General features: G+C 38.8%; 1 protein-coding gene across 1 annotated transcript in view; it reads left to right on the top strand.

Annotated features, from left to right (window-relative positions):
- Positions 1-13,159, top strand: part of atp10a (ATPase phospholipid transporting 10A) — a 67,830-nt gene extending 54,671 nt beyond the window's left edge. Inside the window, exons 15-21 of the mRNA XM_054790397.1 lie at positions 1,060-1,136; positions 4,822-4,947; positions 5,012-5,212; positions 9,613-9,693; positions 9,770-9,874; positions 10,070-10,257; positions 12,408-13,159. Of these exons, the coding sequence (XP_054646372.1) occupies positions 1,060-1,136; positions 4,822-4,947; positions 5,012-5,212; positions 9,613-9,693; positions 9,770-9,874; positions 10,070-10,257; positions 12,408-12,864 (1,235 nt within the window). The 3' untranslated portion in view covers positions 12,865-13,159. The remainder of the gene's footprint in view (positions 1-1,059; positions 1,137-4,821; positions 4,948-5,011; positions 5,213-9,612; positions 9,694-9,769; positions 9,875-10,069; positions 10,258-12,407) is intronic.
- Positions 13,160-13,817: the final 658 nt, after the last annotated feature.

The following is a 13,817-nucleotide window of genomic DNA, read 5'->3' as shown; positions in this document are numbered from 1 at the left end:
ACTTTCTCTTTGTTGGGCCACAGACAACGATTTCAGTGTTGTCTGAGTTTAGCTGGAGAACGTTGTTTTGCATCCACACATTCACCTGCATGATGCAGTGACAACAGTTTATTTTATTTATTATTTATGTCATTACAAGAAAATAATCAAAAATAGTATTTTTTTTAAATATAAAAAAAACAATTATTCTTGCTAAATGTATGTCAATTTTGGCAAAATGTCATATTTTTTTGTTGTCAAATACAATTTAAAATTATTTATTTGTTATTAATTAGAATTTATATAGTAATGAATTAGATTTATTATTTTTAATTGTAATACAAATTTTATTTAATTATTTATAGTTAAAACTATAATTATATTTAAATCATAATTAAATAATGCTAGTAAAAATATTTTTTAAATTTTGTTTTAATATATTATTTTTTAATTAATTTCCATTTCAGGCATCTTGTCATGTGAAAAATTTTATTTTAATTGTTTTTTCATTATAGTTAATATAATTAATTGTTTATTGTTAATTTGTAATTAAAATTAATATAATACGGAATTATATTTATTATTAATAAGATTATTATTATTATTACTATTATTATTATTATCATTATTATTATTAGAATTACTCAAATTTGTGCTTGGCATCTTGACTTCTTTCAATGTAAGTTTTTTTTTGCTAAAACAATACAAGGTGAAAAGTATTACTTAATGTGTCATAATATCATGCATTTAATATGGTTTCACAGTTAGAGGTGAGGAAAACCATGGCTGTGATGTGGCCCACGGTGAAACGAGTTTGACGCCCCTGGTTTACGCGCTAAATATAGCGACAAAGAGACATCACAGATTCCTCCTTTAAGTATGTGTGGGAAAGACTTGTGGTTAGCACGAGATCCTCACATGCTGCCTGTCCCTCCCAGACAAAAAACAATGAACACTTTCCGCCATCGCTACGCTCAATAAACCACACCCACCGCACACTTTTCCACTGACCCCATTCCGTTTCCTGCGTGTGTCAAGCAACTGTTGACTCTGTCTTCTGTCTTTACTGTTCCACCTCAGGTGACGGGGCCAATGATGTCAGTATGATCCAGGTGGCCGACGTGGGCGTGGGTATTTCAGGACAGGAGGGCATGCAGGTAAGAGGACGCGCTGCAGGAACACTCCAGCAAAATGTTTAGCAGTGACCTATATTATAGTATTTCGTGTTTTTTACTTTATATTTTTTATATTTATTCTATTTATTTATATCTTTTTGCTATATTTGAATATTTTTCACCACTTTTAAAGAAGTTTTGGAGGTGGCACAATGGAATATTGGAAGTGTGTTGTCTATGGTGCTGGAATTGAATGCTTTTCTGGAGACCTACCGAGAACACGCCGGTGTGTGTGTGTGTGTGTGTGTGTGTGTGTGTGTGTGTGTGTGTGTGTGTAGCTTTAATGGTAATGAGCTGTGTTTTTTTCCGACCGTGTGTCTCTCCAAGAAGCCCTATTGTGTACTTGATCCAATTTTGACATATACTGTACTCTGTAACTCTGCACTTGTCCAACATAATAGATGCCATACATCACACACAACAACGTAACATTAAGGAGCGGTTGGAGGACACAAACGTTAGCAACGCTAGCTTAGCCCTCCAAAAAATAGCAGTTATTATTTTTTTAATTATTATTTAATCTATTATTTTATTATTATTGCCTTTAAAGACCACCGTTTAAACAACCATCCCCAAATAATTACATAATTTAATGTAAAGAATAGATATTTTATTTGGATTATGTACTCTTATTTCTATTTAATGTAATATTTTATATTTAATATTTTATATTTAATATTTTCTACTAAAATATTTGAGTCTTATTTTGTATCGTTTCGACCCCCAACCATCTTAACAACATTCATCTAAAAAATAAAAATTATCATTATTTTGTTTATTTAAATATATTTATTTACTTTGTAGCAACCATTTCAAAAGAAGAATTGCATTTATTCATATATTTATTTTTCATTTTTAATGTCATGTGTAATATATATTGTTGTATTAAATAATCAAACATAAATAATGAATAAATAATGTGATTGTAATAAAAATAAGAAATCCATGTTTGTAATTGACTGAAGGATAAGGCAGAGCTCCATTTTAAGATGTGTAGCGAAGCCTGTTGGCTTTTTTTCCCCCCCTTTAGTAACAGATTTGGTGGCATATATACGAAATGGGCTCCTCTAGATAGGGGCAGGTATCATGTCCACGCGGAAGGAAGGTTTGAAAAGCCGCAACTTGAAAAGGAAGCGTTTGAGCGCCTCTTGTCTCGAAAGTGGAGAAAAAAGTGAGGGAGACGATAGGTTTTTGCCATGTTTGGTGCTCATAAACAGGCTCATAGAAAGTCACTTTTGCTTTATTTTTTAAATGAATGTGTGTGTTTTACATACTGGACTGCCGACTCAGGTGAGCACCTTTTTATCAATAGTCCTCATTTACTTGACTGTGTTCACAGGAGTGGCACGTTGAGGGCACGGCCACATGTCCCACAGCCCCAGCTAGCAACCTGAGCAATGATCCTCCCCAATTCCTGCTTCGCTCGGCAATCTTGTATCGCAACAAGGGATACCCCCCAATTAACTCGCAGCTAAGCTAGGCCGCAGCGTCGAACATCTGTTAAAGACAGCGGGATGACTCACTGTTTGTCAAATCCACTCTGAAAGGGACAGCGGTCACTCCTCTGGGATCCGCTCTATGCTGAGATGCACATTTTCCGTCTCAGGCCTCTTGCCGTGTGATTAGCCAACTCCCTGCGCACCCATTGGGTCACGCTTATTAGGGCTCAGCAGAAAGCAATGTGCTCCACTGCAAGGATGATTATGTCCACAGATGACCACCGTACCATCGAGGGTTAGCGCTGCCAATTCAGGAGTTTCGAAACCCAGCCTGCCACCCAGCCAACTCCAGTCTGCTTATGAAGCAGCGTAAGGCGCATTTCCCCTGGGACTTCCTGGGATGTGCGTCAGAAATCTCCAGAAAATTATTTTTTATAAATGGCAGATTTTTTAAATAATTCTGAAAATGTGATGTTGAGACATTAACTTAAAAAAAAAAACACAACTATCCATGTGTAAATTATGTTGGTTGGTTAAAAAATAGAGCAATTACTGTAATAATTGCATTAATTGCCTTTTTTCAAAATGGTTGCTAACGTGTTAAAATATATATATATTTTTAATTTAAATGTCTTTTAAATGCTAAGAGAAATAATTAAAAAAAAATAATACAAATAAAATATATATTTTTAAAATGAATGTTGTGAGAATGGTTTGAAGAAAAGGTTTTTTTTTTAATAAAATGTGAATATTTAAAAAACAAAAAGTCGGACATTGTTTTTAAATGGTTGCTTAGATGAAATTATTTCAGTAGGGTTTTTTAAATGCCTTTTAAATGTTATGTACATGTAATGCATTTTAAATTGAAATACAAATACTACAAATAAAATCAATTTTAAACATGGACTCAGCAAGGGAATAATTTTATGAGGGCTATTTTAAACTGTTGTCTTTTATTTTAAAAAATTACAAAAAAACACAATAAATTTATATATAATATTGCCAATATCTATTTTTAACATGAAATTGTGGAATGATTTTAGGAGGGATATTTGACACTGTTGTCTTTAAATGTAACATGAAGTAAGTGAATAAATGATATTACCAGTATCGGTTTTTAAAATGAAATTATGGAATGACTGCTAGTTTAAACTGTCATCTTTAAATGATACACAACAATCTAATAATAAAGTATATAAATAAAAATACCAATATCTATTTTTAGCATGAAATTAGGGAATTATTTTGAGAGGACTTTGTTGTCTATAAATGCTACAAAAATCTAATAAATGAAATAATAAAATATATAAGTAATATAATCCATAATATATCATACACAAATCTAATAATACATATAAATAAAAATACCAATATCTATTTTTAACATGAAATCATGAAATTATTTTTGGAGGGCTATTTTATACTAAGATGTCTTAAAATGTCATTGAAAAAAATCTAACAATAAAATATCTAAATAAAAATACAGATAACTATGTTTGAAATGAAATTATGGAATGATTTTAGAGAGAGCCCAGCCACCTTACAGAGAAAACCCATTTATACCTGCGATCTTGTCCTTTCGGTCACTCTTGTTGTCTTTACATTTTATTTAAAAATCAAATAAAATGTTTAAATAAAAATACCAATATCTATTTTAACCTGAAATTATGGAATGATTTTAGGAGAGCTACTTTAAATTGTCGTCTTGAAATTTTATTAGAAAAAAATCTGACAATATTTAAGTAAAAATACCAATGTCAATTTTAACATGAAATTATGGACTGATTTTAGGCTATTTAAAATTTTCATCTTTAAATTTTATTTTAATAATACAATTTTTCAATAAAAATGCCATTCTATTTTTAACCTTATATTAGGGACTCATTTTGAGAGGGCAATTTTAAACGGTTGTCTTTAAATGTTGCGTCATTCTATCAACGAAAGAATCAAATACATAAGCAATAATATGAATGTGAAATTTAAAAAATGAATATGTAAACATGGTGGTTGTTTTCCAACTAAAATGCAGTTTTTCCATTGATAGCAGCGCTGCATTGATTCCCAACTGGAGCGTGTCTCATTAAAGGCTTATTGCCGCAGTGTGAGTCTCCCCTCTGAAGATTCATTAGAAAGAGGCGAGCGTAGCGGTCGTTCCATAATTAACCACCCATGTTGGTGTGTGAAAGGAGGAGGAGACTGAATGTGGGACACTTGTGGTGCTTTTGCAGGCAGTCATGGCAAGCGACTTTGCCCTCCCGCGTTTCCGCTATCTCCAGAAGCTCCTGCTGGTGCACGGACACTGGTGCTACTCCCGCCTGGCCAACATGATCCTGTACTTCTTCTACAAGAACGCCGTACGTCGCCGTCGTCGCTGTCTTCAGTGTGCAAGCAAACCTAACAAATCTGGTCTCCTCACAGATGTTCGTAGCGCTCATCTTCTGGTATCAGTTCTACTGCGGCTTCTCGGGTTCGGCCATGATTGACCAGTGGTATCTTATCTTCTTCAACCTGATGTTCTCCGCCTTCCCGCAACTCATCACTGGCACTCTGGACAAAGACGTGTCGGCCGAGACTCTCCAGCAACTACCTCAGCTTTATGTCAGCGGACAGAACTCGGAGGTTTCTTTCATTTCACTTCTTCTACATCCTCCTTGTTCTTCTAGGTCCTTAAGATCTACAGTCACTGGACGCAACATTAGGCACACCTGCACACAGGCTGTCATAACATCCGCCCCTGAACTGACCCGCGAGATCAGTTCTAAACTTGGGAGGGGCGGTTTTTGCAGAAGATTCCTAAGAACAGCAGTACATTGTAGCGATCTAATTTATCTTATTTATGATGTATTGTGTAAAACTAACACATGAATAACATCACATTTAAGCACAAAATGAATGCAGACCCACCATCCACCAGTTCAAGCCTGGAGTTTTTCCAGAGAGATGATTACATGGCTGTTTGACGTGTGTGGTAAAAGGCAGTGTGCTAGCATGAATTACCTTGAGACAAATGTGCACATTAGCACTCAATAAGTCATCAAAACTTACCTTTATGCATTCCCACATAGTATCAGCATTTGACACCAAATATGAGGTGAAAGAAAAATGGTAAAAATACAGTAGTAGTCTCTGTGCAGCATGAGATAAAGTTAGCACACGCACAATGGACTTGCGTCAAGTGAGACGGATGTAACAGAGAGAATCCGGCCACTTTTCAAAATAAAACATCAAAAAATAAATAATGGAAATTATTTTTTCTTTGTGCGGCCCAGGGCTTGGGGATCACTGATATAGGGGATCTCTGACTTGTGTTTTTGCAGCAGATTTTCTAAAAAAAACAGCAGAAAACGCCTGTCATTAAGAGACTCTTTGACTTACATTTTTCAAGGAGATTCCTAAAAACAGCAGAAAAGACCTGTCATATAGAGGAACTTTGACTCACATTTTTGTAGTGGATTCCAAAAAACAGCAGAAAACACCTGTCATATAGAGGATCTTTGTTTGACTCGCATTTTTGCATGATTCCCCAAAACAGCAAGACACACCTGTCATATAGAGGACCTTTGACTTGCGTTTTTGCAGCAAATTCCTAAAAACAGAAGGACACATCTGTCATATAGAGGATCTTTGTTCGACTCGCATTTTTGCATCAGATTCCCAAAAGCAGCAAGACACCTGCATTATAGCGGATGTTTGACTGTCGTTTTTGCAGTGAATTCCTAAAAGCAGCAGAACACACCTATTATTTAGACTCTTTGACTAGCATTTTTTCAGCAGATTTAAAAAAAAAAAAGAAACAGCAGACAACACCTCTCATATAGAGGATCTTTGACTCGCGCTTTTTGCAGCGTATTCCTAAAAACAGCAGAACACACTTGTCATATAAAGACTGTTTGACTAGCATTTTTGCAGCAGATTCCTGAAAACGGCACAAAACGCCTGTCAAATAGGGGATCTTTGACTCACAGCAAAAAAAGATTCCTAAAAACAGTCTTCCTAAAAACAGTTGGACTTGCATTTTTTAAGGCGATTCCTACAAATAGCAGAAAAAAAACTTGTGATCTAGAAGATCTTTGACTAGTGTTTTTAAAGTAGAGTTCTAAAAACAGGAGAAAACACCTGTCATACTGTAGGGGATCTTGACTGGCGTTTTTTACAGTGGTATGTAAAAGTCAAACAAAGATTCTCTATATGACAAGTGCTTTTTCTTCTCTATGTAAGAATCAACTTACAGTGGTGTGAATAAGTATCGGAACCTTTTGGAATTTCTCACATTTCTGCATAAAATCACCATCAAATGTGATCTGATCTTTGTCAAAATCAAACAGATGAAAAAACTGTCTGCTTTAACTAAAACCACCCAAACATTTCTAGGTTCATATTTTAATGAGGATGGTATGCAAACAATGACAGAAGGGGGAGGAATAAGTAACTGAACCCTCACATTTAATATTTTGTGGTCCCCCCTGTGGCAGCAATAACTTCAACCAGACACTTCCTGTAGCTGCAGATCAGTCTGGCACATCGATCAGGACTAACCTTGGCCCATTCTTTTCTACAAAACTGCTGTAGTTCAGTCAGATTCCTGGGATGTCTGGCATGATTCGCTGTCTTGAGGTCATGCCACAGCATCTCAATAGGGTTCAAGTGTGGACTTTGACTTGGCCACTCCAGAACGTGTATTTTGTTCTTCTGAAACCATTCTGAAGTTGATTTACTTCTGTGTTTTGGATCATTGTCTTGTTTCAGCATTCCATCCTCTTTTTAGCTTCCACTGTCTGACAGACGGCCTCAGGTTTTCCTGCAAAATATCCTGATAAACTTTTGAATTCATTTTTTCATGAATGATTGCAAGTTGTCCAGGCCCTGAGGCAGCAAAACAGCCCCTAACCATGACGCACCCTCCACCATGCTTCACGGTGGGGATGAGGTGTTGATGTTGGTGAGCTGTTCCATTTTTCCTCCACACATGACGTTGTGTGTTCCTCCCAAACAATTCAACTTTGGTTTCATCAGTCCACAAAATATTTTGCCAAAACTTCTGTGGAGTGTCCAAGTGCCTTTTTGCGAACATTAAACGAGCAACAATGTTTTTTTAGACAGCAGTGGCTTCATCTGTGGAGTTCTCCCATGAACACCATTCTTGGCCATTGTTTTACATATAGTTGATGTGTGCACAGACGTATTGGACTGTGCCAGTGATTTCTCTAAGTCTTTAGCAGACACTCTAGGGTTCTTTTTTACCTCTCTGAGGATTCTGCGCTGAACTCTTGGCGTCATCTTTGGTGGACGGCCACTCCTTGGGAGAGAAGCAACGTTGCCAAACTCTCTCCATTTGTAGACAACTTCTCTGACTGTCGATTGATGAACATCCAGACTTTTAGAGATGGTTTTGTATCCTTTCCCAGCTTTATACAAATCGACAATTCTTGATCGCAGGTCTTCAGACAGCTCTTTTGAGCGAGCCATGGTGCACATCAGACAATGCTTCTCATCAAGACAAGTCTTACCAGGTGTGTGTTTTATAGTGGGCAGGGCAGCTTTAAACCACTCATCAGTGATTGGGCACACACCTGACTTGAATTGTTTGGTAAAAATTGGTTTCAATTGCTCTTTAAGTCTCCTTAGGCAGAGGTTCAGTTACTTATTCCTCCCCCTTCTGTCATTGTTTGCGTGCTATCCTCATTAAAATATAAAAACCTATAAATGTTTGGGTGGTTTTAGTTAAAGCAGACACAGTTTTTTCATCTGTGTGATTTTGACAAAGATCAGATCACATTTGATGGTGATTTTATGCAGAAATGTGAGAAATTCCAAAAGGTTCAGATACTTATTCACACCACTGTAAGTTGATTCTTACATAGAGAAGAAAAAGCACTTGTCATATAGAGAATCTTTGTTTGACCAGCATTTTTGTAGCATATTCCTAGAAACAGGAGAACATACTTGTCATCTAGAGTATCTTTTACTCGCGTTTTTGCAGCTGATTCCTAAAAACAGCAGAAACAATCTTGTCATGGAGGATTTTTTTGAGTAGTAATTTTTAAGATTTCTAAAAACAAAACAGCTGTCATATGGAGGACTAATGTTTTTGAAGTAAATTCCTAAAAACAGTAGACCTGTAAATATAGAGGATCTTTGACTGACATTTTTGTAGTTGATTCCAGAAACCAGCAGAAAACATCTGTCATGTAGAGAATGTTTGACTCGCATTTTGCAGTAGATTCGTAAAAACAACAGAAAACACCTGTTTTTATAGGGGATCTGCGTATTTGTAGCAGATTCTTAAAAACAACAGAAAGTACCACTACCTGTCATATGATGATCTTTGTTTGATCGGTGTTTTTGCAGTAGATTACTAAAAACAGTAGAAAACACCTGTCATATAGATGATCTTTGCCTAGTGTTGCCTTAGCCTAGTGTTTTTGCAGTAGATTCCCACAAAGAGCAGAAAACACTTGTCAGAGATGTTTGTCTTGAGGTTTTTGGAATAGATCCTTAAAAACAACAGGCTGATTCTGTTATATAGAGGATCTTAGCAGGAGGTCCTCAAAAACAGCAGCGCTCTACTGTCATATAGAGGCTCTGTACTTGCATTTTTGCTGTAGATTCTTAACAGCAAAAAAGATCTGTCATGCAGAGGTTGTTTGACTACCGTTCTGGCAGTATATCTAAAAACAGCAGACCGCTTGTCATATTGAGGTTTTTTGACCAGCGTATTTGCAGCGGATTCCTAAAATGAGCAGAACACCTGTCATATCGGGGATCTATGACTTATGTTTTTGCCGTAGATTGTTAAAAACAGAAGAGCTCCTCATTGGTAAAAGATCTTTGATCTTAGATCAAAGATCTTAGCATTCTTGCACGAAGTCCTTAAATACAACAGAGCGCTCCTGTCGTTGGGAGGATCTTTGACTCGCGGTTTTGCAGTCGCTTCCTAAAACCAGCAGAGCGCTCATACGGAGGATCTTTGAGGAGTGTTGCCAGTTGTTTAGAATGTTTGGTGTGCTGGTGTCTTGCAGGAATACAAGCCATACATGTTCTGGATGAACATGATTGACGCCTTCTACCAAAGTCTCGTCTGCTTCTTCATTCCTTACTTTGTGAGTCCCATCACTCGCTGCTCGCCTCCCCGCCTCTCTTCACGCTTGTTAGTTATACTCACTCGTTCCTCGGCAGGCCTACGCCGACTCTGACGTGGATCTGTTTACGTGGGGGACCCCCATCACCACGCTGGCGGTGTTCACCATCCTTCTGCACTTGGGCATCGAGACCAAAACCTGGGTGAGGAGAAGGTTCTTGTTCATTCCAACTGAAGAAGTGTACTCTCTATGACATTCCTCCACTACCACCATTAGAGGGTGCTGCCTAAGCAGGCTAACAGGAATCAAAACAGGAAGTAGACAGGAAGTGAGTGTTATGGGATTTTTTCAACCAAAAAAACCAAAACTGAAATGGTCTGCGTTTGTGTTTCTCTAGACATGGTTGAACTGGCTGTCCGTCTCCGTCAGCGTGGCGCTGTTCTTCACGGTGGCGCTGTGCTACAATGCCTCCTGCCCCACCTGCTACTCCCCTTCCAACCCATACTGGACCATGCAGAGGCTGCTCCAGGACCCGACCTTCTACCTGCTCTGCCTCATCACACCTGGAGCTGCACTGCTGCCCAGGTATGCGCACACATACACGTTGGCGTGCCCCCACAGGACTGCAATCTAGAGTGGTGTGAAAAAGTGATTGCCCCCTTAACTTAATAAGTGGTTGGGCTACCCTTAGCAGCAACAACTGCAATCAAGCGTCAAGGTGCAATCAACCCAAGTTGGTATCAGCTGGAGGTCACAAACAAATGGCTGGACATTCTCCTTCAGGATGTTTTGGTAGACAGCAGCAGCATTTATCACAGCAAGTCTTCCAGCGTCCTGAATCAGCAAAACATCCCCAAAACATCACTACCACCACCATATTTTACTGTTGGTATGAGGTTCTCTTTTTCTAAAAGCCAGCGTTACTTTTACGGCAGGTGTAATGGGACACGCACCTTCCAGAAAGTTCAACTTTTGTCTTGTCAGGCCACAGAGTATTTTCCCAAAGGTTGGGGATCATCAAGATGTTTTCTGGGAAAATTTAGACGAGACTTAATGTTCTTTTTTTATTCAGCAGTGGTTTTCGTCTTGGAACTCTTGGAAGCGGCCATTTTTGTCCAGTTTCCTTTTTCCTTTGGAGTCATGAACACTGAACTTGTCAAAAAGAGTGATACGTGCTTTCATGTTTGACTCTCCAAAAGTGTCTTAGTGAGGATCTGGAAGGGTCTGAATCCTTGCTAAAATAAAAATAAAAGTAAATAAAATACGAATAAGTAAGGGATTAAAGATTATTCTATAATGCAGGGCATTGATTATGCAAAAACTTCATGCAGTAGTGAGCCGTTTTTATAGACATTGTGGGAGACAAAAAGTGAGTAAAATAACATGAAAAGCAACACAAAGAATTTTCGAAATACAACAAAAAAAATCTACTGTTGCTTTTTTTTTTTTTTTTTTTTTTTTAGCAAGACTGAGTCGTGAATGCTTTTTTGATAAGGAGCGGGGGGGTTTTCATGTTAGTCTCCAAAAGTGTCCACTAAGACTAAGAAGTCGCTAGATTTGTCGCTAGTCGCTTTTGTGGGGGTTTTGTGTCACAAGCTAGACAGCCGCCTGTGGGCGCTTCTAGATGACGTGGCGTGGGGGGCTTTCAAATGTCGAATAAGACTAGAAAAAGTTGCTCGATTTGGCGCAAACCGCTTTTTCTGGGGGGGGGGGGGGGGGGTTGTTCACAAGCCACCTGTGAGTGCTTTTAGATGGGGTGGGTCGGGGGGGCCTTCATATTAGTCTCCAAAATGGTCCAATACAACCTTAAAAAGTCGCTACATTTGTCGCCAGTCGCTTTTGTCTTTTTTTTATGTCACAAACAAGACGGAGCCGTCTGTCAGTGCTTTTTACACTTTCCAAAAGTGTCCAATAAGACCGTGAAAAGTTACTAGATTTCTCACTGGTCGCTTTTTTGAAAAACAGAATCTGGAAGCGTCTGAATCCTCGCTACAATAAATAAATAAAATAAGACTAAATAAAAACATTAAAAAAAAAATAATGTATAAAATAAATGTAAAGAAATAATTAAAGATAATTGTGTAATGTATAAATAAATGCAGGGCATTGATTGTTTTTTAGGTCCACAAGAAAGATCAGGGTCTGAATCCTTGCTAAAATAAATAAAAAAATAAAGGTGAATGTTAATGAAATAAGAATAAATAAAGAAAAGTATAGAATAAATAAAAATGAATAAAGTGATTATAGATAACTGAATATTTGATGCATTGATTATGCAAACATGTAATACAGTAATGATGAGAGTGAGTAAAAAAAAAAAACATGCCAAATGTCACAAGCAAGACTGAGCAACTTGTGAGCGCTTGTCGATGGGATGGGAGAGCTTCCATTTTTACTCTCCAAAAGTGTGCAATAAGACCAGAAAAAGTCACTAGGTTAGTCCCTAATGAGCAGAAACAAACTTGTCATATAGAAATACAGGAAAGTGAGCAGGTAGCGCCTCCATATGTTATTCTAGTTTGGTACTGCTTGCCTCGTGTTTCCCAACCATCTGCAGACTGAAAGTACATCTCGTACGTGAAGAAGTTTAGCTCTGAGCCTCAGGGCTCACCTTTTTAGCTTGCTTTGGTATTTCCTGGCATCTGAAAGGTTTGCAAAAAGGGATTTGTTCTGGTACTAATACATGAAGGAATTGGTCGGTGCTTGCTGACGTGCGGCTGTGCTTCTCCTTGCAGATATTTCTACCGGGCGTGTCAAGGCACGCTGTTCCCCAGCCCGGTCCAAGTCGGACGCCAGCTGGACAAACTCCCCGCTGAAACCCGCAAGAACATCCTGAGCCTGAGCAGGGTTAGGGTAGGGTTGCAGCAGGGCCCCAAGCCAAAGCCAAATTCTCCAAAGGGGGGCCACGATAGAGACCGGGGGGCCATCACACCGAAAGAGGAGAAGGAGCGGAGGAGACCGGAGCAGGGTCTGCCGTCTCCTCACACGTTACTTCCAACAGAGATGGACACTTTTCTTTACGCCAAAGGGGCACCGCCCCCACCCGCCAAAGACCCCCGGCTCCTGGACGAGACGTTCGAGCGGCCCGACGCCAGCCTGTCCGTACGGATCGCACGGGCGGACAGCGGCTCGCGGTGCGTCACGTACACGAGGAGCACAGAGGACAGACTCAAATGCGAGCCCCCCGTGTGACATGCTGACCCCACCCCCCTATTTGCACGATTTGTATTTTTCAGAGATTATTTTATAGAGGATGCAAATTGGTACTTTTTTACGGATGCCTCAAAGCTAACTTTATTTTGGGAGTTTTACAAACTGGATTGTCTTCCCAGGAAAGCTTTCATTTGTGAGTTTGACACAAGAGCATCTCAGTACTGGTCAGGTCTGAAAGAGGCACAGTTCACCTTCTGCCGCTCAAGTTTGTGCAACAGCGGCCTTGATTGTGCGTTTTTTTTTGTTGTTGTTGTTTTTTGTTTGTTTTTTTTTTACCGAAATCAGCACATAGTAACGTGGCTTCAGTACAGAGGAGTGTTAGGGCCACGGCGAAAAGAGAAAAAATAGAGATAATAGTTGGAGTAAAGCTATAAATTACAGCAATGACATTTTTTTTAATTGTTAAAAAAATCTGTCAGAATTACCACATGAACCCGAACGCAACCCTTCTTTTTTGTGTGTATTATGGGCCTGCAAGCACAGCGCAGCAGCCCATCCTGTTATTATGGGCCTGCAACCTCCCGTTTCAGCCCATACCGTGCCAAGAACCCCAACAACATGTTATATCACCGGATAGATCTTGATGAGGCGAAGAGCCCTATTTATATTTGCTAACGTTCCGTGTGTTATTTTGTGTAACCATGGCGATGCCATTGACCAACAAAGTTGAAGGTGGCCACTTGATTAGGAACCCACCGTTCAGCCCATGTTATATCACAGGATAGGGCTTGTTGAGGCCAATAGCCCTGTTATACTTGCTAACATTCCGTGTCACCGCGGCGACGTCATTAACCAAAAAATTTGAAAATGGCCAATTGATTAGGAACCCACACTTCAGCACAAACCGTGGAAAGAACCCCAACACATGTTATACCACTGGATACGTCTTGATCAGGGGACTGGCCCTGTTATGCTGTACTTGGTGTCATTCT

This window comes from Dunckerocampus dactyliophorus, chromosome 10 (genome assembly GCF_027744805.1).
Source record: "Dunckerocampus dactyliophorus isolate RoL2022-P2 chromosome 10, RoL_Ddac_1.1, whole genome shotgun sequence".
In the NCBI taxonomy this organism is placed as follows: Eukaryota; Metazoa; Chordata; class Actinopteri; order Syngnathiformes; family Syngnathidae; genus Dunckerocampus; species Dunckerocampus dactyliophorus.
Note: the sequence above shows the minus strand (reverse complement) of the source record. Positions and strands in the feature narration are given on the sequence as shown.